Source organism: Salvelinus fontinalis, chromosome 37 (assembly GCF_029448725.1).
Source record: "Salvelinus fontinalis isolate EN_2023a chromosome 37, ASM2944872v1, whole genome shotgun sequence".
Lineage (NCBI taxonomy): Eukaryota > Metazoa > Chordata > Actinopteri > Salmoniformes > Salmonidae > Salvelinus > Salvelinus fontinalis.
The window spans coordinates 21,927,367-21,950,298 of NC_074701.1; the positions used below are offsets into that span (position 1 = coordinate 21,927,367).

The window sequence follows — 22,932 nt, forward strand, 5'->3', positions numbered from 1 at the left end:
GAAGTAAATTCTACAAATAACAATAAATACTATTAGTAAGAACAAACAAAAACACAGTTTAACATAATTATTGTTTTATTTACAGCACAAATGTCCATTAACAAACATCTTAAATACAGTTTACCTGACCTCAAAAATGCATATGTTTATTCAGGATGATAAGATGTCCCACATTATATCTAAATGCAACAACAATAGGCTCATGACGGGCTATATATTAAATCAACCCCTGTTGATTTTCAATATCCAATTACTTGCAATACTTTTGTGCCTGTAGGTATTTGAAAAAGTAACTGCTTGTAAAACAAAGAAAATAGAAATATGATAATGCCTGAACCATACTGCTTTGATTTATCTTGGCCAGGTCGCAATTGTAAATGAGAACTTGTTCTCAACTTGCCTACTTGGTTAAATAAAGGTGAAAAAATAATATATATATATATATATATAGAGAGAGAGAGAGAGAGAGAGAGAGAGAGAATTACAGAGGCCTCTAGTGGTCAAAATGCTCTATTATGTGCAGCGCCATTGAGGGCTTCCACCATTTTAATGTAGTCAACTGGGTGGCTGAACCCTCCTGGTGACCTTGTTCGAGTCATGTCTAACCCGGGTCATCAGGAGGGATCAGCCAATCGTGAAGAAGAAAATTGACTACTTCAAAATGGAGATTGCCTCAATGGCGCTGCCCATGCTGTCACAGATGCTATAATGGTCCAGATACAAAGATGAAACCCCCATCTAGCTCTATGGCCTGAACCTAATGTGCATTATGGGTAATATTACCCACAATCCCAATACAAATCCAGAATTCAAGACGTGATGTCATTGTGATAAAATAACAGCATTCACCCTTTGCATGCCATCTATGTTTTATTATGATGTCATACACAAACCATGACATGCTATAAGAATATGTTTGTTATAGAGCACTTGCCATCATGTCAAGGGGACTTAACACTTGAAGGGGTCAGCAGTACTTTGTCCATATTATAAATACATACAGTACATACATTCTTATTTGAATCAACTAATTAGGACAGTATAATGACTTCCATTTACAGATATCATATTGTCCATCCAAAAACGATGTCCAAAGACTATATTGAGATGTACATTGATACAACATGTATACATATTTAGAAAACTGGTAATCATAAAATAGCAGGGTTGAGGTCAATTCCAGGATTTCAATTCAAATCTCTCTCCCTGTAAAATCCATTTAATTAAATTCAAGTTCCAGATCAATCTTTAATTTCAGAGATAAATCCATTCAACTCAATATTATCGCGACAATTCAACAAATTCCAATTCTAATTCAGTTCCCTCAGGCTTACCATATCACTGTTCAGACAGCCTAGCTATGCTGGAAATATAGAAATACACGTTGAAATGATTAAAAACAAATCATACAGTCAATGTTTGATACTATGTGCATTAATTTTATTAACTGGGAAATGTACACATTTAATTCCAAAGATTACATGTTTTTACAATTCCAATTCAAAAAGTCCAAACAGTCTAATTCCATAGCTTGAAGACTTTAAAAATATTAGAATTTAATTAAATTCTCCACTTCATGAGTGAATTCAAACAATTTATTGGAATTTCAAATTAAATTAGAATTGACCCCAACCCAGTAAAATAGTAAGGACATATTTCAAATTGAAAATAAAAGTATAAATACAGAACAAAATGCAAGGCGCCACTGCTTTGAATGATTCAGTTCATTTAAAAATAAAATAGATTTGGGTAGAGGCGGCAAAAAGTCATTTGAAAATAGAACTAGTCCAAGTAGACCCTAATTTTTTTACTGACTGTAAGACACAGTGAGCTCCAAAAGTATTGGGACAGCGACACATTTTTTGTTGTTTAGGCTCTGTACTCTGTATTTGAAACGATACAACCACTATGAGGTTAAAGTATCATTTAAAATGTGCTGGAGTACAGAGCCCAAAATGTTTTGGGGTCACTGTCCCAATACTTTTGGAGCTCATTGTACATACATAACAGTCCATTACTGCATATTCTCAGTTCACATAAAACAGTGCAAAATTATGATCAGCGGCTTACATTCCTTTCAGCGTAATAATATGTATGTCTGCCACATCCAAAATAATGTGTTCAAAGTATACCCAAAAGACAATAAGCTGTGTCGATTTTTAACAGGAAAGGTGACTGACATGACGACAACCCAGAAGTCTAACAAAAACTATCTAGTGATTACAATATGGAGAAAGTGGGAACATTTGTTCTAATATACAGGACAGTTTGATTTGATTGATTCAACAGCACAGTATCTAAAATAAATCACAACTCCATACATAGTACATCACGTGAATGAGCACTTCACGATTTACCAAAAAATTACATGTATTTGTTAACAGATATCAATGACCTTAGAATTAACTCAAGCACCAGCTTATATGGATCACTAAAAAATAAAGGTTTGATGATATTTCGTGGTTTGTACAAATTTCCAGCCATTTTAGTGCAAAAGGCCTCAGGGGAGCACTTGGGCAGCAGGTAAGAGAGCAAGTCTGGAGAAAAGCAGGATCACTATGTCAATTCATTTAGGCACTGGGTTCTTTATAAACCTGGTACTTGCAATTGGTTTGAAATTTGCCTGAGCTATTTTAAAAGTGGTAAAACATAACCATGCTCAGAAAAGTGAAAATGTCACTTTTGACAACATTTTCCTTGGAGCTGAGAAGGGTGAAATCGTAAGGGGGAAGAAGGGAAAATAAAGGCTTGAAAAGGAAAGTGTTGCGATTGCATCCCTCCATATGACAGCTGACACTGCTGTGTGTGTGTGTGTGTGTGTGTGTGTGTGTGTGTGTGTGTGTGTAGACATAAGTGTGTGCTCTTGCATATGTACACTACTGTTCAAAAGTTTGTGGTCACTTAGAAATGTCCATGATTTCGAAAGAAAAGCACATTTTCTGTCCTATAAAATAACATCAAATTGATCAGAAATACAGTGTAGACATTGTTAATGTTGTAAATGACTATTATAGCTGGAAACGGCAGGTTCTTTATGTAATATCTACATAGGCGTACAGAGGCCCATTATCAGCAACCATCACTCCTGTGTTCCAATGGCAGGTTGTGTTAGCTAATCCAAGTTTATCATTTTTAAAGGCTAATTGATTATTAGAAAACCCTTTTGCAATTATGTTAGCACAGCTGAAAACTGTTGTACTGATTAAAGAAGCAATAAAACTGGCCTTCTTTAGACTAGTTGACCATTTTGAACATGTAATCGAACCCACAAATGCTGATGCTGAAGATACTCAACTAGTCTAAAGAAGGCCAGCTTTATTTCTTCTTTAATCAGTACAACAGTTTTAAGCTGTGCTAACATTATTATCAATTACTCTTTTAAAATGATAAACTTGGATTAGCTAACACAATGTGCCATTGGAACACAGGAGTGATGGTTGCTGATAATTGGCCTCTGTATGACTATGTAGATATTCCATTACAAAACAAATCTGCCGTTTCCAGCTACAAAAGTAATTTACAACATTCATGTCTACACTGTATTTCTGATCAATTTGATGTTATTTTAATGGATTTTTTTTGTTGCTTTTCTTTACAAAACAAGGACATTTCTAAATGACCCCAAACTTTTGAACATTAGTATATGTGCATGCTTGTGTGAAGACATCACACTAGCTTAAGATCCACAATAGATCAACGCTAGTTTCCAGATAACAACAGGGCTGAGGTCCTCCCCACCACCATGGGGACAGAGTCTATGAGCCCAGCCAGTATGTTCCTGTGCTGAGGAGGGCTATAAACCAGAGTTGTGCACACTAGGGATGGGGTAGAACTTGGACACTCGGCTCTGGGTTGTGGGGTTAAGGCATTCCGACTCCCCGCTCATCTTGAAAAAGACCTCCTGCTCCTGGAGCTTGCGTGTGAATTCCTCCTCCAAGGCCTACATGTGCCAGAAGAGGAAAGACAACAGACTCAAACATCCAAAACAACAGCTTACACTGAGGCTGACCGGCTATGTCCTGATTCTCCACACTGTGCACTTACAAACTCCCAGTCATGGAGTCAAAAGCAATGGATTGGTGTAATCAATGGCTAGAGGAAGTTTCCACCAGTGTTACATCCATGCAAGTGCATTTTGGGAGAATCTCAACACAGCATGAAACTTTAAAGGATGATAACATAAGAGGGTTGTAAACATGGATAGGGCTTTCTGTTTCACCTTCTTCCTGGGCCGTAGTTTCTCCCTCCACTCCTGCAGCTCCTGGCTGTGCTCTTCATCGAGCTCCTTCAGCTTCTGAGTCTCGTGTTCAATCAGGAGATGGCACTTCTCATTCTGAAACACACAACAGCAGGAACAGGGTGACCTACTGGAGCTACCTACATACATGATGGGGAATTGGGATGCCTAGTCAGTTAAAAAACAATGCATTCAACCGAAATGGCTCTTCCGCATTTAACCCAACCCTTCTGAATCAGAGAAGTGCGGGGAGCTGCCTTAATCAACGTCCACGTCATCGGCGCCCGGGGAGTAGTAGTTGTTGGGGGTTACCTGCCCTGCTTAAAGGCAGAACAGCACATTTTTCCACCTTGCTAGCTCATGGATTCGAACCAGCGACCTTTCAGTTACAGACCCAACGCTCTTAACCGCTAGGCTACCTTAAAAGGAATTGACCTATTATATCACAATTCGTGTTTTAAGGAAAGGACAATAGCAAAACATGCCAGAATGTCTATCAGCAGGCCTTCATCATTGGTGGAATTTAGGATTTGCCCCATTCTGAGCTGTGCTGTTCAGCAGCCATGGTGCTGAAACCGGCGATCAGCTATCCGTTTTACCTAGCGTTTGACCCATGGGTTTGACCGTGGTAGGTGTCCATGGTGCTAAAACATTGTTTGTGTGTGCGCCAGTGCATGACACTTTGGAGTTACCACAAGCTCCTTTATTTTACAGTGCATTCAGAAAGTATTGAGACCCCTTGACTTTTTCTACATTTTGTTACCTTACAGCTTTATTCTAAAACTGATTAAAGCGTCTTTTGATGCCGCCGCCACCGTTCTTCACCGTAGGGATGGTGCCAGGTTTCCTCTAGATGTGGCGCTTGGCATTCAGGCCAAAGAGTTCAATCTTGGTTTCACCAGACCAGAGTCCTTTAGGTGCATTTTGGCAAACTTCAAGCGGAATGTCATGTGCCTTTTACTGAGGAGTGGCTTCCGTCTGGCCACTCCACCATAAAGGCCTGATTGGAGGAGTGCTACAGAGATGGTTATCCTTCTGGAAGGTTCTCCCATCACCACAGAGGAACCTTGACCAAAGCCCTTCTCCCCCGATTTCTCTCAGTTTGGTCGGGAGGATCATCAATGGAAACAAGATGCACCAGAGCTCAATTTTGAGTCTCATTGCAAAGGGTCTGAATACCTATGTAAATAAGGTATCCGTTTTTTTATTTGTAATAAATTTGCAAAGATTTATAAAACATATTTTCACTTTGTCATGATGGGGTATTGTGTGTAGATTGATGAGGAAAATGTTTTATTTAATACATTTTAGTACAAGGCTGTATCGTATTTTTTGGGGGACAGGTCAAGGGGTCTGAAAACTTTCCGAAAGCCCCATACCCTGGTCATTTCCCATACAGTTACAACACATCACCAAAAAAACAGATTAGATGGGAATGGAAATTCGTACTAATGCTGTGAGCTGTGTTAGTGTCATGATATATATTTTCACCAATTTCTCTTCTGACTGAATTGTCCATGATACAAGAGCTGAGGCAACAGAGTGGATAGGCGAAGGTTGGTTTGATGTAGCCATTTGATGTATGCTCATGATGACAACCTCTCCCTCAACGTGATCAAGACAAAGGAGATGATTGTGGACTACATTAAAAAGAGGACCGAGCACGCCCCCTTTCTCATTGACGGGGATGCAGTGGAGCAGGTTGAGAGCTTCAAGTTCCTTCGTGTCCACATCACCAACAAACTAACATGGTCCAAGCACACCAAGACAGTCGTAAAGAGGGCACGGCAAAACCTATTCCCCCTCAGGAGACTGAAAAGATTTGGCATGGGTACTCAGATCCTCAAAAGGTTCTACAGCTGCACCATCGAGAGCATTCTGGCTGCTTGCATCACTGCCTGGTACGGCAATTGCTCGGCCTCCGACCATAAGGCACTACAGAGGGTAGTGTGAATGGCCCAGTACATCACTGGGGCCAAGCTTCCTGCCATCCAGGACCTCTATATCAGGCGGTGTCAGAGGAAGCCCAGAGGAAGCACACACATTTCTTATAAAAACAAGAAGTGAAGCAGTCAGTCTTTCCTCAAATCAGCCAAGAGAGACTGGCATGAATGGTATTAATATCAGCCCTCTGATTACAATGAAGAGCAAGACGTACTGCTCTGTTCTGGGCCAGCTGCAGCTTAACTAGGTCTTTCGTTGCATGCCTTGACCATATGACTGGACAATAATCAAGATAAGATAAAACTAGAGCCTGCAGGACTTGCTTTGTGGAGTGTGGTGTCAAAAAGGCAGAACATCTCTTTATTACGGACAGAACTCTCCCCATCTTTACAACCATTGAATCTATATGTTGACCATGACAGTTTACAATCTAAAGGAACACCAAGTAATTTAGTCTCCTCAACTTGTTCAACAGCCACACCATTCATTACCAGATTCAGTTGAGTTCTAGAACTTAGGGGATTTGTACCGGTCCTAGTGGCTGGAGATTTTAATGCAGGGAAACTTAAATCCATTTTACCAAATTTCCACCAGCATGTTAAATGTGCAACCAGAGGGAAAAAAACTCTCGACCACCTTTACTCCACACACAGAGACGCATACAAAGCTCTCCATCGCCCTCCATTTGGCAAATCTGACCATAATTCTATCCTCCTGATTCCTGCTTACAAGCAAAAATTAAAGCATGAAGCACCAGTGACTCAGTCAATAAAAAAATATATAGTCAGATGAAGCAGATGCTAAGCTACAGGACTGTTCTGCTAGCACAGACTGGAATATGTTCTGGGATTCTTCCGATGGCATTGAGGAGTACCCCACATCAGTCTTGTGAGATATTCTAGGTCGAGTGAACAAATGGACTTGAGTTCCTGCACGTTACCACAATCACACCATGAGTAGTTAATCATGAAACATACACCTCCGCCTTTCTTCTTCCCGGAGAGTTCTTTATTCCTATCCGCAAAATGTATTGAAAACCCAGCTGGCTGTATGGATGGGGACAGTACATCCGGAGAGAGCCATGATTCCATGAAACAGAGTATGTCTCTCTGGAAGGAGACCCTCGTCCTGAGCTCGTCAACTTTATTGTCCAGGGATAGAACATTAGCGAGTAATATACTCGGAAGCGGTGGAAGGTGTGTACGCCTCCTGAGTTGGATTAAAAGTCCCCACCGAATACCTCTTCGCCGGCGGCATCTTGGATTAGCCTCTGGGATAAGTTCAATCGCCTTGGAAGGTATGAACAAAGGATCCAATTCAGGAAAGTCGCGATACCTGGTCGAAATTCTGTTGAGTTTCCGTTTCACTGTATGTAATAATGCAAAGAACATTCTGGGCTAGGGGTAAGTGTGTGTGTGTACCTGAAGCTGCTGCAGCTCTCTGATGTTGGAGTCACACTGCAGCTGCAGGTCTCTCATCTGGTTCTCATGTTTCTGATGTTGATGGAGTCTCTCGTTCTTCTGCCTCTTCTCCTCCTGGGCTGCAAACTGGAACAAAAACACACACCTCAAATTATTCTGTTGAAAAAAAATCATAACTGTGTGTGTACACACTATAAAATACCTGTTTGATCTTCTCCCTTTCCTGCTCTGGGGTGCCAGGTGCAGAGGTGATGCGGAGGCTCTTCTTGAACATGGCCATGCGTGTCTTGGCATCACCCCGCTGGATCTTCGGCAGACGACCTCTCTCCTGGGCCTGTCTGTTCTTCATCTCCTCAATCAGACGCTGGTTGTAGCGCTGCATCTGCTCCATTTCCTACACGACACATTTCAATTATTAACCTTTATTTAACTAGGGAAGTCAGTTAAGAACCAATTCTTATATGCAATGGCGGCCTACCAAAAGGCAAAAAGCCTCCTGCGAGGATAAAAAATAAATCAATTGGACAAAATACACATCACGACAAGAGACACCACAACACTACATAAAGAGAGACCTAAGACAACACCACAGCATGGCAGCAACACCACATGACAACATGGCAGCAGCATAACATGGTAGCAGCACAAAACATGGTACAAACATTATTGGGCACAGACAACAGCAAGAGAGACAACAATACATCACGCAAAGCAGCCACACATGTCAGTAAGAGTGTCCATTCAATACTTTATCTGGATCCACAATAAAATGCATTAAAATGAGAGCGCTAACCTTTGAGCACACTTTCAAATCACCAAATAATGTCCAAATGTAATGCACCTCACAGTCTACCCTCAGTCCAGATTACCTGATGTAGATAATACCAATACTGGATTATACTTCACCAGAGCTGTTCAGTAGGTCCCAGAGCCCTTACCTTCTCGTGTCTCTTGAGCAGCTGGTGTCTCTGCATGAAGTACTGGTCTTTGAGCTGCTGCTTGAGCAGCTGGTGCTTCTCCTGCAGGTGGCGCTCTTCCAGCTCCCACATGGCTGCCTCTCGAGCTGAGGGAGGAGACCAGAGACACGTCAGGCGGGATGGTAACGCAACACACACACAAGCAGCATTTCCGGTAAAGAGCACCATCTGGCAAGACAGGCTGGTCACAAATAAGTCATTCAGGAAATTGCATCACTGTGGTGGGAAGTTTTAACACTCCACTGAGAACTTCACCATTTACAATAGTATTATTTCACTATCAAATCCTTCATATAACAGAAGGCCTTCACCCATTGAGGTAGCCAAGGTGAAGACATGTTAAATGATTGAGCTCTCTCTCTTAGGCAGTCTCTTTACGGTAGTCTATGGTAAGTATATGTCTTTTTTCACAAAGGTGTTGTATGTGGCTAAGTTTGCTGTGTTCATAAGACTCTGTGGTACTGTAAATCTCTCCCTCACCTCTCATGAGCTGTTGTATCTGGTTAAGTTTGAAAAGCGCATTCAGAAAGTATTCATTCCCCATTCCCTTTTACATTTCGGATAAAATAATAATAATAATAAAAATAAATCTACCATAACGACAACGTGAAAACTGGGTTTAGAAATTTTTGCTAATTTAAAAAAAGAAAAAACAGAAATCCCTTTACATAACTATTCAGACCGTTTGCTATAAGACTCGAAACTGAGCTAAGGTGTATCCTGTTTTCATTGATCATCCTTGGGATGATTGGAGTCCACCTGTGGTAAATTCAATTGATTGGACATGATTTGGAAAGGCACACACCTGTCTATATAAGGTCCCACAATTAACAGTGTCAGAGCAAAAACCAAGCCATGAGGTCGAAGGAATTGTCCGTAGAGCTCCGAGACAGGATAGTGTTGAGGCACAGATCTGGGGAAGGGTACCAAAACATTTCTGCAGCATTGAAAGACCCAAGAACACAGTGGCCTCCATCATTCTTAAATGGAAGAAGTTTGGAACCACCAAGGCTCTTCCTAGAGCTGGCCACCCGGCCAAACTGAGCAATTGGGTGAGAAGGACCTTGGTCAGGGAGGTGACCAAGAACCCGATGGTCACTCTGACAGAGCTCCAGAGTTCCTCTGTGGTGATGGGAGAACCTTGTCCAGAAGGACAACCATCTCTGCAACACTCCACCAAATCAGGCCTTTATGGTAGACTGGCCAGATGAAAGACACTCCTTAGTAAAAAGCACACGACAGACCGCTTGGAGTTTGCCAAAAGGCACCTAAAGGACTCTCAAGACCATGAGAGACAAGATTCTCTGGTCAGATGAAACCAAGATTGAGCTCTTTGACCTGAATGCCAAGTGTCATGTCTGGAGGATACCTGGCACCATCCCTACGATGAAGCATCATGCTGTGGGGATGTTTTTCGGCAGCAGGGACTGTCAGGTTCGAGAGAAAGATGAACAGAGCAAATTAGAGAGATCCTTAATGAAAACCTGCTCCAGAGCGCTCAGGATCTCAGACTGGGGCAAAGGTTCACCTTCCAACAGGACAACGACCCTAAGCACACAGCCAAGACAACGTAGAAGTGGCTTCGGGGACAAGTCTCTGAATGTCCTTGAGTGGCCTAGCCAGAGCCCGGGCTTGAACCCGATCGAAAACCTCTTGAGAGACCTGAAAATAGCTGGGTAGCGACGTTCCCCATCCAACCTGACAGAGCTTGAGAGGATCTGCAGAGAACAATGGGAGAAACTCCCCAAATACAGGTGTGCCAAGCTTGTAGCGTCATACCAAAAAAGACTTGAGGTTGTAATTTCTGCCAAAGGTGCTTCGAGAAAAGTACTGAGTAAAGAGTCTGAATCCTTCTGTATATGCAAGTTTTTTTGTTTTGCAAAAATTTCGAAAATTCTGTTTTTGCTTTGTCATTATGGGATAGTGTGTAGATTGATGAGGAAAAAAACAATTTAATCAATTTTAAAATAAGGCTGTTACGTAACATGTGGATGTGGAAAAATGAAAGAAGTCTGAATACTTTCCGAATGCACTGTATTATAGCTCTCTATGGTACTGTAAATCTCTCTCTCACAAGCTGTTGTATGTGGTTAAGTTTGCTGTATTATAGCTCTCTATGGTACTGTAAATCTCTCTCTCACCTCTCATAAGCTGTTGTTTGTGGTTGAGGCAGTCTCTCTCGATGGTGGCAATCTCATGTTTGTGCTGTTGGATGATCTTCTTCAGGGCTCCATCCAACTCCTGCTGCTGCTTCTGCAGAAACTCCTGCTCCTGAGGATGGAGAGAAGGGATAGAGAGGGTATGGGGGACAGAAAGGGAGTGAGCAGGGATAAGGGGAGTAAGTGGGGCAAGATAAAGGTATCAGAAGGTGATAAGAGGACAATACGTGGGTATATGGTGGTTCATTGACAGAAGATGGAGGGATGAGACATGGGCATGGGGAGGAGGGATGCAGGAGATGGTGGGGTAAAAACAGACAAATGGTGGGAGTGAGGTATAGAAATTTGGGATGGGGATGGAACATTTAGAAAGGACAGGGGGTTAAGAGTTGACGACAGAGAGGGGAGAGAGAAGGAAAGAGGCAAACATGAGTGATTTTGTTTATTGTGCATCACACACCAGGGACAGCCAGGACAATGCAGACTACATGAAGGAACTTTCATAAATACCATGCCAACCACTACTAGAGATCAACACAGTACAGTACTACACTCCAAAGAAGAAGCACATCATTGACTGCAGTCAGTGGGGCAAGGAGACAGTCAGAAGTCATGGGAATGATCCAACATTTGAGGAATGGATGGATGAAAGAGAGAAAAACATTTAACAACCCAGTCGAGATCCACAGTTTCCATGTATGACGACATCCAAATTGACATTCACAGAAAGAGTAAATTATACATAACATTATTATGGTAAAATAATATATCTGGTTATTGTTGCTAAGGGGTATGTTTACATGATTATTAAACATGAAACCAAAGTTACTGTCCTGGTCATTGTCTGAAGCCATCAGAGGAAAAGCTTTCCAGTAGAAAATGAAGTTCAAAGATTCACTGGATATAATAGTAATATCTCATTTCAGTTTGTGACAAAACAAGCAAGTATAGTGTAGAGAATCATTGTACCATCTAAACCGCAGTGAAGTATATTTTCCATAACCAAAAATATTGGATTTTGAGCTGTTTGAAGCTGGTGTACAAAACCGAAAGTAAGACGCAAAAACTCAACTTAAGAACCGGAAGCACAGAAATAACGCACATAGAACCGATCTACCGCTTCTTAGACAAGCTTTTAATGAGAATGACAGATCTGTAAGTGACATTTCCATGTGAATTTGGTCGGGTCGCCCAGAGTTACATACTGCCGATTTACCAATTATTAATTCTCTGATATTTCTCATCAGGCTACACTACTATAACATTTACAATATTATACATATTAATTTATTAGATTTTAATCCAAGAGCGTTAGCATAACCTAGAGTTACCATACAATACTCTCCATTGGATCACAACACAAAAAAAGGTTCAGCTCTGTTGCAGTCTCCCAAACAGAGTGTGATGTCACAGGTGGGGGCGTAACATACAGGACACATCGAGAGTAACAGTGCGTGGCAGAAGAGATATCAAACAGAAGGAGAAGTACCAGTGTAGCAACACAGTGACAACACTGCAATACATCGACACCACAATGCTCGCATGTGCAGTCTCAATCTCAATCAGGTTTACACTTTGACGAAGACATACACATGTGAGCAGGAGGCCGGTAGAGACGGAGAGGGGGTGACAACTTACATCCTGCATCTGAGCGTTGAAGAGAGCACATGAGGACAACTGAAAAGACTGTATCATAATCTGGGCCACACCCTGTGGAGGAGAGCACACAGCGCACTCATCCAGATCAGGGAGAGAGCATACGCACAACACAGCAGGCTGAGGAAAACACACACACAAAGACACACAAAGACCGACAGACACAGGCTGAGAAACACGCCCGCACACAAAGACAGACACTTGCCTCGACACAGGCTGAGAAACACAAAGACAATCCAGCCAACACACAAAGTCACAGGAACAACCAAACGCACACACCAGACACACTCTCCCGGAGTTTCTAAACCTTTTTCTGTTTTAGGGGTAGACTAAAGCAGGAGTGAGGCGCATGGCACAGTAGGAGGACGAAGGTAGTTCAATTTGGGTTATTCATATGCATAAAGAATACAGGATGGGTTAGTGTCGTTGTTGTCCTATTCATGCGTGGTCAGATTAGTAGTTCCTACTGCATAAGCAACTCAGTCACACTTCTATTCCAGCGATCAATACAACACTGTGTTCAACTCCCATGCTACCTTTCTGATTGGCTCCTTTGATGGTCAGGTAAAGAACTGAACTAACCAACTCCTGAAAACAATCATTTTAAAAATAGAGGGAAAAAGAAGAACAAGGGGGATGAGATCTTGTCCTGAACAACGCTCAGAGACATTTGAAGAGGGGTGTGTTTGTGGGGCAAGATTTGAGAAAGTGTGTTTGTGAACATTTACCTTTGCAGTCTGAATGAGAGATAGATCTTCCTTTAAGAGTTTCATGAGCTCTCTCCTCATGAATTTGGGTGACTGTTCAACTTCCTGTTTCACCTATAGCGTGGGAAAACTGGGAGTTGTAGTTTCCTGGACAGCTATGTACGGCAGCCATAATAACTTGGGAAAAGTCATGCAAGGACCTGATGAATTACTTTAGATATCCACAAACCCTGGTTTGATTGATAGTGTCTCCATGCTAGATCTCCAAGGGGTCATTGTTCGATTTAATGAGGAAATGTTTTGCTTTGTTTGATTAGTAGAGTATCCAAAACCTTTAGCGCAAAGACATGTTTCCAGTGTTTGAGTGATTAGAGTTGATTAGTTTCTGTTGACAGATTTGACTTGATACCTGTATGATTAAATCAGCTTGCAGTGTTAAATAGAGCTTGTCTGGAATAATTCCCTAGTGTTACCTTCCCACCATGCAAGTCCTTTAGAGAGATTGAATCTTAAGTACAGAATGCTTCCACAGTGATCTCAAAAGAAGGTGCACACTACTAATCCAGTCTGTAATATATTTTTAGTTTTGACCACAGACAGTGAAGGCAGTTTTGTTGAGACATGGCACCGAAATAATTTCCAGAGGTTTCTCCTGACCACAGTTATTTTTTTGTCAAGACATTCTCTTGGGACAGCTTGGTATTTGAATGTGCATCAATCTTGGGATCACTGGTCAGTAAAGAAAACCCCCAATAGGAAAAGGCCTAAACTGCTACAATACTTCACAAGGCCATTGAAGTGTTTCATCAAAGATGTAATCCTATGAGCCTTGAACAAAATTAGTTCCCCAAAATCTGCAATCCCATCACCAATCCCATCACTCACACACACTCACACAAGCGACATGGTTACTTACACATAAATACAGTACACTAAAATACATTTATGGACTAATATAACTTATAATACAATATAAATAGCCGTATAATACATATGAAATTTAACAATATATAAAACAACTATGCCAGAAAGAAATATGGATTCTAAAGTTTCATTCCAGGAGCCAGTGCAGATCCTGTATAGGTTCAAAGTAGTTGCTATGTTCAGTTGAGCAGCGAGAACGGTCAGTCTAATCAGGTGTGTAGGATTGCCATGCATGTATGAAATAACCAACATCACAGAGTTAGACAGGCTTGGCTATAAGAGTTGCCTGAGAACACTTCACCAACATGGCAGAATACTTAAAGGTTCCCAGATAGCTAATGGAGCTATAAGAGCAGCATAAATTAGAGACACAGTAAAGCTAAGCTACATTGCCTGTACTCTAGACAGAACAAAGAATGCATCATTTATAGAACTTGGAAAAAGAAGCCACATCATTTTCAGATCTATGGCATGAAATTTTAAAAAGCACATTGTATGCATGACTAGTACCAAGAAATAAGGTAACACCACTGTCCTTTTGGATAGAGCGTTGCATGCCAAAGTTGTTGAGCAGAGAATCACCCTGTTGCATCCCCAAAAATCATGAAAAAGGCATGATACGGGCTTATTACGGCTATAGACTATAATAAACAGTTTATAAACCACTTATAAACCCTTTATAAATTATACCCAAATGTAAGGAAGGTATCAACAGCAAAGCAAATGGGAGTTTATTTAGATATCAGCACACCAGCTCTGGTAAGTAAGCCCCAGTCCCCAACAGTCTCATGCACTTTCCATTCATGACAAGAGTTTGATGCATTGCACATGCGCAGACCCACGGCCCCTTACCTCCTTCTTGCGGTTCTTGAGCATGTTCTGGAACTTGGAGAGCTCCTTGTCCTGCTCGGCCTTGATGCGTTTTGCCTCGTCCCTCAGCCGGTTGGTATGGTCCTGCTCCAGCCGCTCGATGGTCTGCTTCTGTTTCTTCTCCAGATTCTCCATATCCTGGTCGTACTGACGCTTCTTACCCTGAATGAACACACATGGGATTAGTAAGATCAGGCCTTCACAAAGACAAATGCCTATCCTTAGTGGAATGGCAAATGCTTCTTTTGATTATACTTATTATGGATCCCATAAGGCAGCAGCTACTCTTCCTGGGGTCCAGCAAAATGAAGGCACTTATACAATTGTTAAAACATTACAATACATTCACAACAGATTCCGAGATGCAAGTTTTCTTATTGTATTGCTTTTACCAGAAAAACCTTTTCACATCAGTGAAAGGACTCGAAGGGATGTATATTATTAAAGTATTCGGACATGTCCCAAAGGAATAACAGTTACTCATTCTGTTATTAATTTCTATCTATATATGTGGGCAGGACAAAAACCAAATAGATTTCTGTACAGCACTTTGAGATATCAGCTGATGTAAGAAGGGCTATATAAATACATTTGATTTGAATCATCTGGTTTCCAAGGGGACATCCTTAGACAACAACAACGGCATACACAGATAGATGCACCAGAATGGGTGACTTACAGTCATCTCCTGCTCAAAGCGGCGGTACATCTGTTCTCTCTGCTGCTGCAGCTTGTCGCTGAGCGCCTGCTGGGCTCTATGCTCCTCCTTCTGCAGCAGACGCAGCTCTCTCAGCTCCTGGCGCCTGACAGCACACAACAACAACACTTCACATTTGGACTCAACAGATTTCCACCTTCAACAAATGAATAATAACGTATTATATTTCACTCCCGGGAGGGGCACGGAATCTGTCAATAGGTGAGTAAGGTGACCGATTAATTTCCTGATTTGACTCGAAATGGAGTCAAAATGGAATGAACCCAGCTCTCAACTCAAGACACCAACAGAGGAACAACAGACGACATTTGAGATGGAGTATTTTTCCCACTGCTTTTTAAAACATACAGAGGCCAAAATAGACCATAAAAGTCTACCCATCATCATTGTTCATCAATCTTGGAGTTGTAAAAGGCAGGGAACTGAGCAATGAATGACAACTATTTATGGCAGGGCTCCAAAATGGGTCACATGCCATATTTAGTCACGGCAGAGAGGAGAGACCTACCTCAGGAATCTCATCTCCTCGTTCTTGGTGTCGTTATCGGTGACTATCTTTGACGTGGTCACACTGACCTCCACTCCGTCTACCATGAACTTACGGGTCTTCTTCAGAGTCTTCTTCTGCCGTCTCGTGTCCTGTGGAGAAAAGGAGTTTGTTTTACGTAATGTCTGAATTGAAGTACATATGTTGGCCCCTTAAATAGGATGTTCACTTGAATGACACTGTGTACATCCTGTATATGGGACACATTTGTCATCCTTGGTCCTTCTGCCTTGTTACCTGTAAGGACACAGATCCCGCCTCAGCCTTTTTGGACAGGAAACTGGAGATGGACAGGTTGAGGTCCATGCTGTTGCTATCGGCTGCAGAGCTGCTCCCAGAGTCAGAATCCTTCTCCACATCCGGCTTCAACTTAACAGGAGTGCTTTCCTGGTCGGTCTTTGACTCCGAAACAGCATCCTGGGATGGAGCTTCCTCAGCTGGTGGCTTCTCCTCGCTCTCGTCTGTTGTCCCCTCCTCAAGAATCACCACCGGTATTACATTATTGTCTCTTTGGGCTTCTGTGTCTGCAGAGACCTCTGTGGAGCCCTCAGCTGTGTCTACCTCTGCGTCTGTGTTGATGTCCGATTCTGTGTTGTCTGCGTCTGTGTCTTCATTCAAGTCGGTGTCTGTGTTTATGTCTGTGACCCCATCAGCCTCTGGTTTAACCTCCTCTGTCATCTCCTCAATGAGCGTCTCCTTCTCAGTCTCCTCTGGTTTAGCATTGACCTCTGTCGATACGGCGCCAGGCTCCTCTAAAGCACTCCTAGGCTGGTCCCCTGGATCTGTGAATTTGGTGGGAGGCTGGAGAATCACCTCTGGCTCCTCTTTGATTGGTTCCTTCTCCACCTCCTCCTCTACTTCTACTCTTTCCTTCATGAATACTTGTGGAGGTCCATCCTCTACTTTCTCCTCTTCCCCTGTCTCCTCACTCACAATCACACTCTCCTGCGTGTCTGATGGTGCTTCTGGCACAATGGTGATCTGACGGTCAGGAATGTCTTCAGGCTTTCCAGCAGGGCTTTCCTCTGGTTTGGGCTCCATGGGCTTCACCTGTCCATTGACTAAGTCCTCATTACTGGCATCAGACACCTCGTTCAGTTTCTCACCCTCTGCCCTGTCGCCCACGCTGGTCCCAAGGCCCTCGTCAGACAGCTTATCACTGGCCTTGTCCTCTGCAGTCTCAGGCTCTGTCTTCTCTGTGACTGAGTCCAGTGTAGAGGTGGTCTCGGAGAGCTTCTCATCCTCAGAGCTGGCCATGCTGGTGTCTGATGGCGCTCGCTTATGTCCGGGCACCACCTTCACAGAAACAACACATGGTCAATCAACGCTGTGAGACTTTTTGACCTTTTATGACATTGTATGACACTATTCCATAACAGATGATGAAAACATTGCGCTATACTACATACCAGAGTTGCATCCGTCTCTTCTTCTTCATCTTCCTCTTTGCCTTCTTCTATCTCCTCTAAGACATCAGCATTGGCCTCAGCAATCAGTTCTCTCAGCGGTTTGTTGTCAACTACACTGCTAACAAAGGGATGCTGTATGGAGTGGTGGGGAAAAACTATACAATCAATACAAGGTAAACAATACAAGGTAGTAAATTATCCCACAATATGTAGTCAATACGTGTGACATCAGCACATAATTTAAATTAGGTGTTAGGGTGGGGTATTCCAGATGTTTGTTCTTCGCATGTAGAGGGAAAGAAGGCTTGGAAACAATTTTTTTCACATGCAGGTTATCGGACATGCCGAGTCGTTCACCTGCAAGAGCTGGGCTGTGCACCACCTACGGTCCACATTCTTATCCAGTGCCTTCCTCAGAAAGTCATTGAACTCTGGTGACCTGCCAAACAGAGGGGGAAACATATTTAAGACTACTTTTTATTTAACTAGGCAAGTCAGTGAAGTACAAATTCTTATTTTCAATGACAGCCTAGGAACAGCCTTGTTCAGGGGCAGAACAACAGATTTTTTTTACCTTGTCAGCTCGGGGATTCGATCTTGCAACCTTTCGGTTCCTAGTCCAACGCTCTAACCACTAGGCTACCTGCCGCCCCATACAATTCACTATCTTTCATCACCTGGTCTACGGTCTGTTTTTACGACACTAGTCCTGACTCATTCCATCACCGCTCCCACTCTATAAAATTATTCTACACTCTCACCAGCGTGAAGGCTGCATGAGTGTGGGCGGATCGGCCTTGGCTATTCTCAGCAGGACTCTCATGGGGTTCATCTCGTGGTTAGGAGGTTCTATCTGTGCCAGCTCAATCAGGGTGACCCCCAGGGACCAGATGTCAGCCTTGTAGTCGTACGGACGGTCCTTAGACGTCTCACACATCACCACCTCTGGAGCCATCCTGGAGAACCAGAGGAAAGAGAGGTTGTTTTAGTATGTGTACGTGTGTGTCAGGGTTTAAGTTAGCCGGTAATAGGCGGCTTTTGGACATTTTTTTTTATTTTTTTATTTTTTTAAAGAGGATGAGTTTTTTTTCTTCTTACTGGCTCAGGCCAGTTGTCCGGGAAAAGAAGAAACCAATTCCCAGTTGCGAAATCATACTTTTTTAGCCTATTCATTGATGGAAATACCAGTCGATGTAAATACAGTACCTTTGGAAAGTATTCACACCACTTAACTTTTTACACATTTTGTTAAGCCCCCCTGATCAATCTACATACAATAAATACCCCATAATGACAAAGGAAAAACAGATTTTTAGAAATGTTTGCAAAAAAAAAGAAGGAAATATCACATTTACATAACTATTCAGACTCTTTACTCAGTACTTTGTTGAAGCACCTTTAGCAGCGATTACTGCCTCGATTCTTCTTGGGTATGACGCTACAAGCTTGGCACACCTGTATTTGGGGAGTTTCTCCCAATTTTCTCTGCAGATCCTCTCAAGCTCTGTCAGGTTGGATGGGGAATGTCATTGCACAGCTATTTTCAGGTCTCTCCAGAGATGTTCGATCGGGTTCAAGTCCGGGCTCTGGCTGGGCCACTCAAGGACATTCAGAGACTTGTTCCGAAGCCACTTCTGCATTGTCTTGGCTGTGTGCTTAGGGTAACTGTCCTGTTGGAAGGTGAACCTTTGCCCCAGTCAGAGGTCATGAGCGCTCTGGAGCAGGTTTTCATCAAGGATCTCTCTGTACTTTGCTCTGTTCATCTTTGCCTCGATCCTGACTAGTCTCCCAGTCCCTGCCGCGCTGAAAAACATCCCCACAGCATGATGCTGCCACCCCTATGCTTCACCGTAGGAATTGTCCCAGGTTTCCTCCAGAAGTGATGCTTGGCATTCAGGCCAAATAGTTAATCTATCACCTGAACAGAGAATCTTGTTGCCCTGTATTTTAATTACTTGTTACTTATATTTCTTATTCTTACCAGTATTTTTTAAAACTGCATTGCTGGTTAGGGGCTCGTTAGTAAGCATTTCACTGTAAGGTCTACACCTGTTGTATTCGGTGCATGTGAATAATACAATTTGATTTGATTTGTTTCTCAGAGTCAGAGTCCTTTATGTGCCTTTTGGCAAACTCCAAGTGGGCTGTCATGTGCCTTTTACCCAAGGAGTGGCTTCCATCTGGCCACTCTACCATAAAGGCCTGATTGGTGGAGGTCTGCAGAGATGGTTGTCCTTCTGGAAGCATAGAGGAACTCTAGAGCTATGTCAGAGTGACCATCGGGTTCTTAGTCACCTCCCTGACCAAGGCCCTTCTCCCCCGATTGCTCAGTTTGGCCGGGCGGCCAGCTCTAGAAAGAGTCTTGGTAATTCCAAACTTCTTCGATTTAAGAATGATGGAGGCCACTGTCTTCTTAGTGACCTTCAATGCTGCAGAAATGTTTTGATACCCTTCCCCAGATCTGTGCCTCTACACAATACTGTCTCGGAGCTCAACGGACAATTCCTTCGACTTCATGGCTTGGTTTTTGCTCTGACATGCACTGTGGGACCTTAACTGTGGCACACAGGTGTGTGCCTTTCCAAATCATGTCCAATCAATTGAATTTACCACAGGTGAACTCCAATCAAGTTGTAGAAACATCTCAAGGATGATCAATGGAAACAGGATGCACCTGAGCTCAATTTCGAGTCTCATAGCAAAGGGTCTGAATACTTATGTAAATAAGGTAAACATTTTTTTTAAAATAATAATAATAATATATTAATGAGCAAATAAGTTTAAAAAACAGTTTTTGATTTGTCATTACATTTTTGTGTAGATTCTTGAGGATAAAAAATAGGTATATTTTAAAATAAGGCTGTACATTTGACCGGTCATGCTTATTGGTCTATAGGTTAATTTGCATAATTTAGCAAAATTAGCTCGTGTACAGTATATTCGTTATGCATCTTATTTACTATGCGTACTGCATACAGATACAGAGCCTTTGAGTGGAAAATCTGTAAGACCATGCGAGAGCTGCTGCTACTACAGCAGCTCAAACAGCAAATGCATAGGCAACGGAAGGCAGGCTCCATCAGCGTGTCACACCCCACTTTGCAATGAGCTGGAGGCAGTATGCATTTTAAAAACATACTTAATGGTTTGAAACCTGAATGTTTTACTACACATTATGAGGCATGTCTTACCTTGATTCAAAGTAACCTCGCCAAAATCAGACCATATCCGTGGAGGCAATTCTTTTATATAAACTTTCTTTCATTATCCAGTAGCCAAACGCAAAATCCTACTCATACAGTATTAACAACCCATGCTAGTTGTTGCTTATTAGATCTCCCCTCTCTAAATTTTGAATGGATATTTTCCATCTCTGTCACATGACGCTGCTCGCATGTGCAGTGCACTTTCCCAATAACTGCATTATGGAATGAACATTCACCCGTAGCCTACTGACTTGTGCACATTGCTAAGCTTATAATGTGAAGAAATAATAGTTAATCACCATTTTAAGCTGAATGTTCTGATCTGTGGCATCAGACTCATTGCTTTTGAACGTTATGTTACATTTTTTTAAATGTAGCTTAGGTCTACTGGTTGTTGTCACACGACTGTCCCAGGGTCTGTTTGGAATAGGCCATTTCTTTCTCGACAACCTGACCAATAGATTCGGTAAACTTTCCTACAATGGGGGATAGTAGATTGACATAGGCTAGTGATTTTGCTGTTTGTTACTCATCTTGTTGGCTAATGTAAATGTGGACAGTTATTCTAACACCTTCAAAGTGCGCATCAGAATGATGTAAAGACCGCATATCGTTGCATTCTCGACTTGCATGTTCTGTTAATATAAATGACCATAATCTAAATTTGATTTATGTCATCCTGAGCACCGTGGGTGGATACCCTAATCAGGTTACGCACCCAATGCATACATGTCCGGTAAATTAATCAAATGTCCAGTAAATTAAAATGCTGATGGTCAAATGTCCGGCACCACATTTTCCTAACGGAAACCCTGTGTGTGTGTGTGTGTGTTGTGAGTGAGTGCCCACATGTACCATTATTTGTGTGTGTGTCTGTGTATGTGTGTGTGTGTGTAGGTGAAAGCTGGTGTGCATTTTTGTACACTGGTTGTGTGTTCTGGTGTTAGTTTCAAATAATGTACTATTTGGAACATGAGTCAGTGCTTTGGACATTCTGAAAGAGCTTTTCATTCACCCCTACAGTAATATACTGATAATTAGCTTGACATCATCGCTGCAAAACAAATGGTTGCCCCGTGGCAATGAAACACCCATCATACAAGTTTTGTTCAGTTAAAATCAGAAGCTCTAAAAATGGATACGTAAAGAATCAGAACAGCATGACTCACCAATATGGAGTGCCAATGAAAGAATCTCTTCTCTGCAGCGTCATGGTATTCTTAGCAGACACGCCAAAGTCAGCTGAAAACAGACATTGATTCAGAATTTAGTAGTTGGGCAGTTGGGTGGAGATGGAGAATGACAGCGACTTAATGCATTTCATTGTTTTTATAAGAAAAGGTTAATATAGGTTAATATACATCCACATTATATGAATAATAAAGTATTACGTCTACTGTCATTGCTACACTACCTTGTGATTATTTCAGAATGTTACTGTGCGTCTCAACGCAGTCTTCGAGTACATCTGAGAGGTAAAATTAAGCGTTGTGGAGCTAGCGACTGCCTGCTAATTAAGGCTACGCCTAGCCCCATCACGACCCTCTGTGTGCCTACATCATATGAATCATCATGGAAACTGTAGCTATGGATGCTACCACTTAACTCAACTGCAATCATTTACATATCCAAGGCTTCATTTGCATACATTTGCAGCCTGCATGTTGCCAATAATGATGATGAATCGCCCACATTACAAGTGGTGCATTCGGTTACTATATTCATGAAACCTGTATTTTTAACAATACATATCAGGCCAGTGTCCAGTCCACTACATTCTCTCCTGGGCTGGATGCAAAGGCACTCAAAGGGGTAGTAATACTACACTTTCGTAAGCCTAAAGCCTGTTAGGAGTGTCACATTTGAACAATATCTTTTCAGGATACCAGTTAAACCTATTCTCAAGTCAACAGAGGACAGCCTACTACTCATGAAATACAGTAGGAGATATTCTTAGACAAAGAGCCAATAGAAGTCCAGCGAGGCAAGGCCTTACCCAATTTGATGTCTCCCTCCTGTGAGAAAAGGATGTTCCCAGCCTTCAGGTCTCTGTGGATGACCTTGATCTCATGAAGGTAGGCCAGGGCCTCCAACGTCTGCCTACACACCACCCGGATCTGGGGCTCTGTCAGAGGCCTCTCAAGCTCTGCAGAGGCA

At 42.3% G+C, this 22,932-nt stretch overlaps 1 protein-coding gene across 3 annotated transcripts in view; it reads right to left on the reverse strand.

Annotated features, from left to right (window-relative positions):
- Positions 1 to 57: 57 nt before the first annotated feature.
- slka (STE20-like kinase a) overlaps positions 58 to 22,932 on the reverse strand; it is a 33,287-nt gene continuing 10,412 nt past the window's right edge. Inside the window, exons 4-19 of one of the 3 annotated variants that reach the window (XM_055902417.1) lie at positions 22,772 to 22,921; positions 21,945 to 22,017; positions 18,331 to 18,525; positions 17,927 to 18,008; positions 17,570 to 17,701; positions 16,398 to 17,456; positions 16,122 to 16,252; positions 15,575 to 15,698; positions 14,878 to 15,057; positions 12,377 to 12,448; positions 10,721 to 10,850; positions 8,541 to 8,665; positions 7,805 to 7,996; positions 7,603 to 7,728; positions 4,220 to 4,333; positions 58 to 3,940 (exon numbers count right to left, since the gene is read on the reverse strand). In XM_055902417.1, the coding sequence (XP_055758392.1) occupies positions 3,794 to 3,940; positions 4,220 to 4,333; positions 7,603 to 7,728; positions 7,805 to 7,996; positions 8,541 to 8,665; positions 10,721 to 10,850; positions 12,377 to 12,448; positions 14,878 to 15,057; positions 15,575 to 15,698; positions 16,122 to 16,252; positions 16,398 to 17,456; positions 17,570 to 17,701; positions 17,927 to 18,008; positions 18,331 to 18,525; positions 21,945 to 22,017; positions 22,772 to 22,921 (3,032 nt within the window). In that variant the 3' untranslated portion in view covers positions 58 to 3,793. Of the gene's footprint in view, positions 3,941 to 4,219; positions 4,334 to 7,602; positions 7,729 to 7,804; positions 7,997 to 8,540; positions 8,666 to 10,720; positions 10,851 to 12,376; positions 12,449 to 13,122; positions 13,216 to 14,877; positions 15,058 to 15,574; positions 15,699 to 16,121; positions 16,253 to 16,397; positions 17,457 to 17,569; positions 17,702 to 17,926; positions 18,009 to 18,330; positions 18,526 to 21,944; positions 22,018 to 22,771; positions 22,922 to 22,932 lie in introns of all 3 variants that reach the window. The other 2 variants (XM_055902416.1, XM_055902418.1) reach the window with 2 other exon arrangements.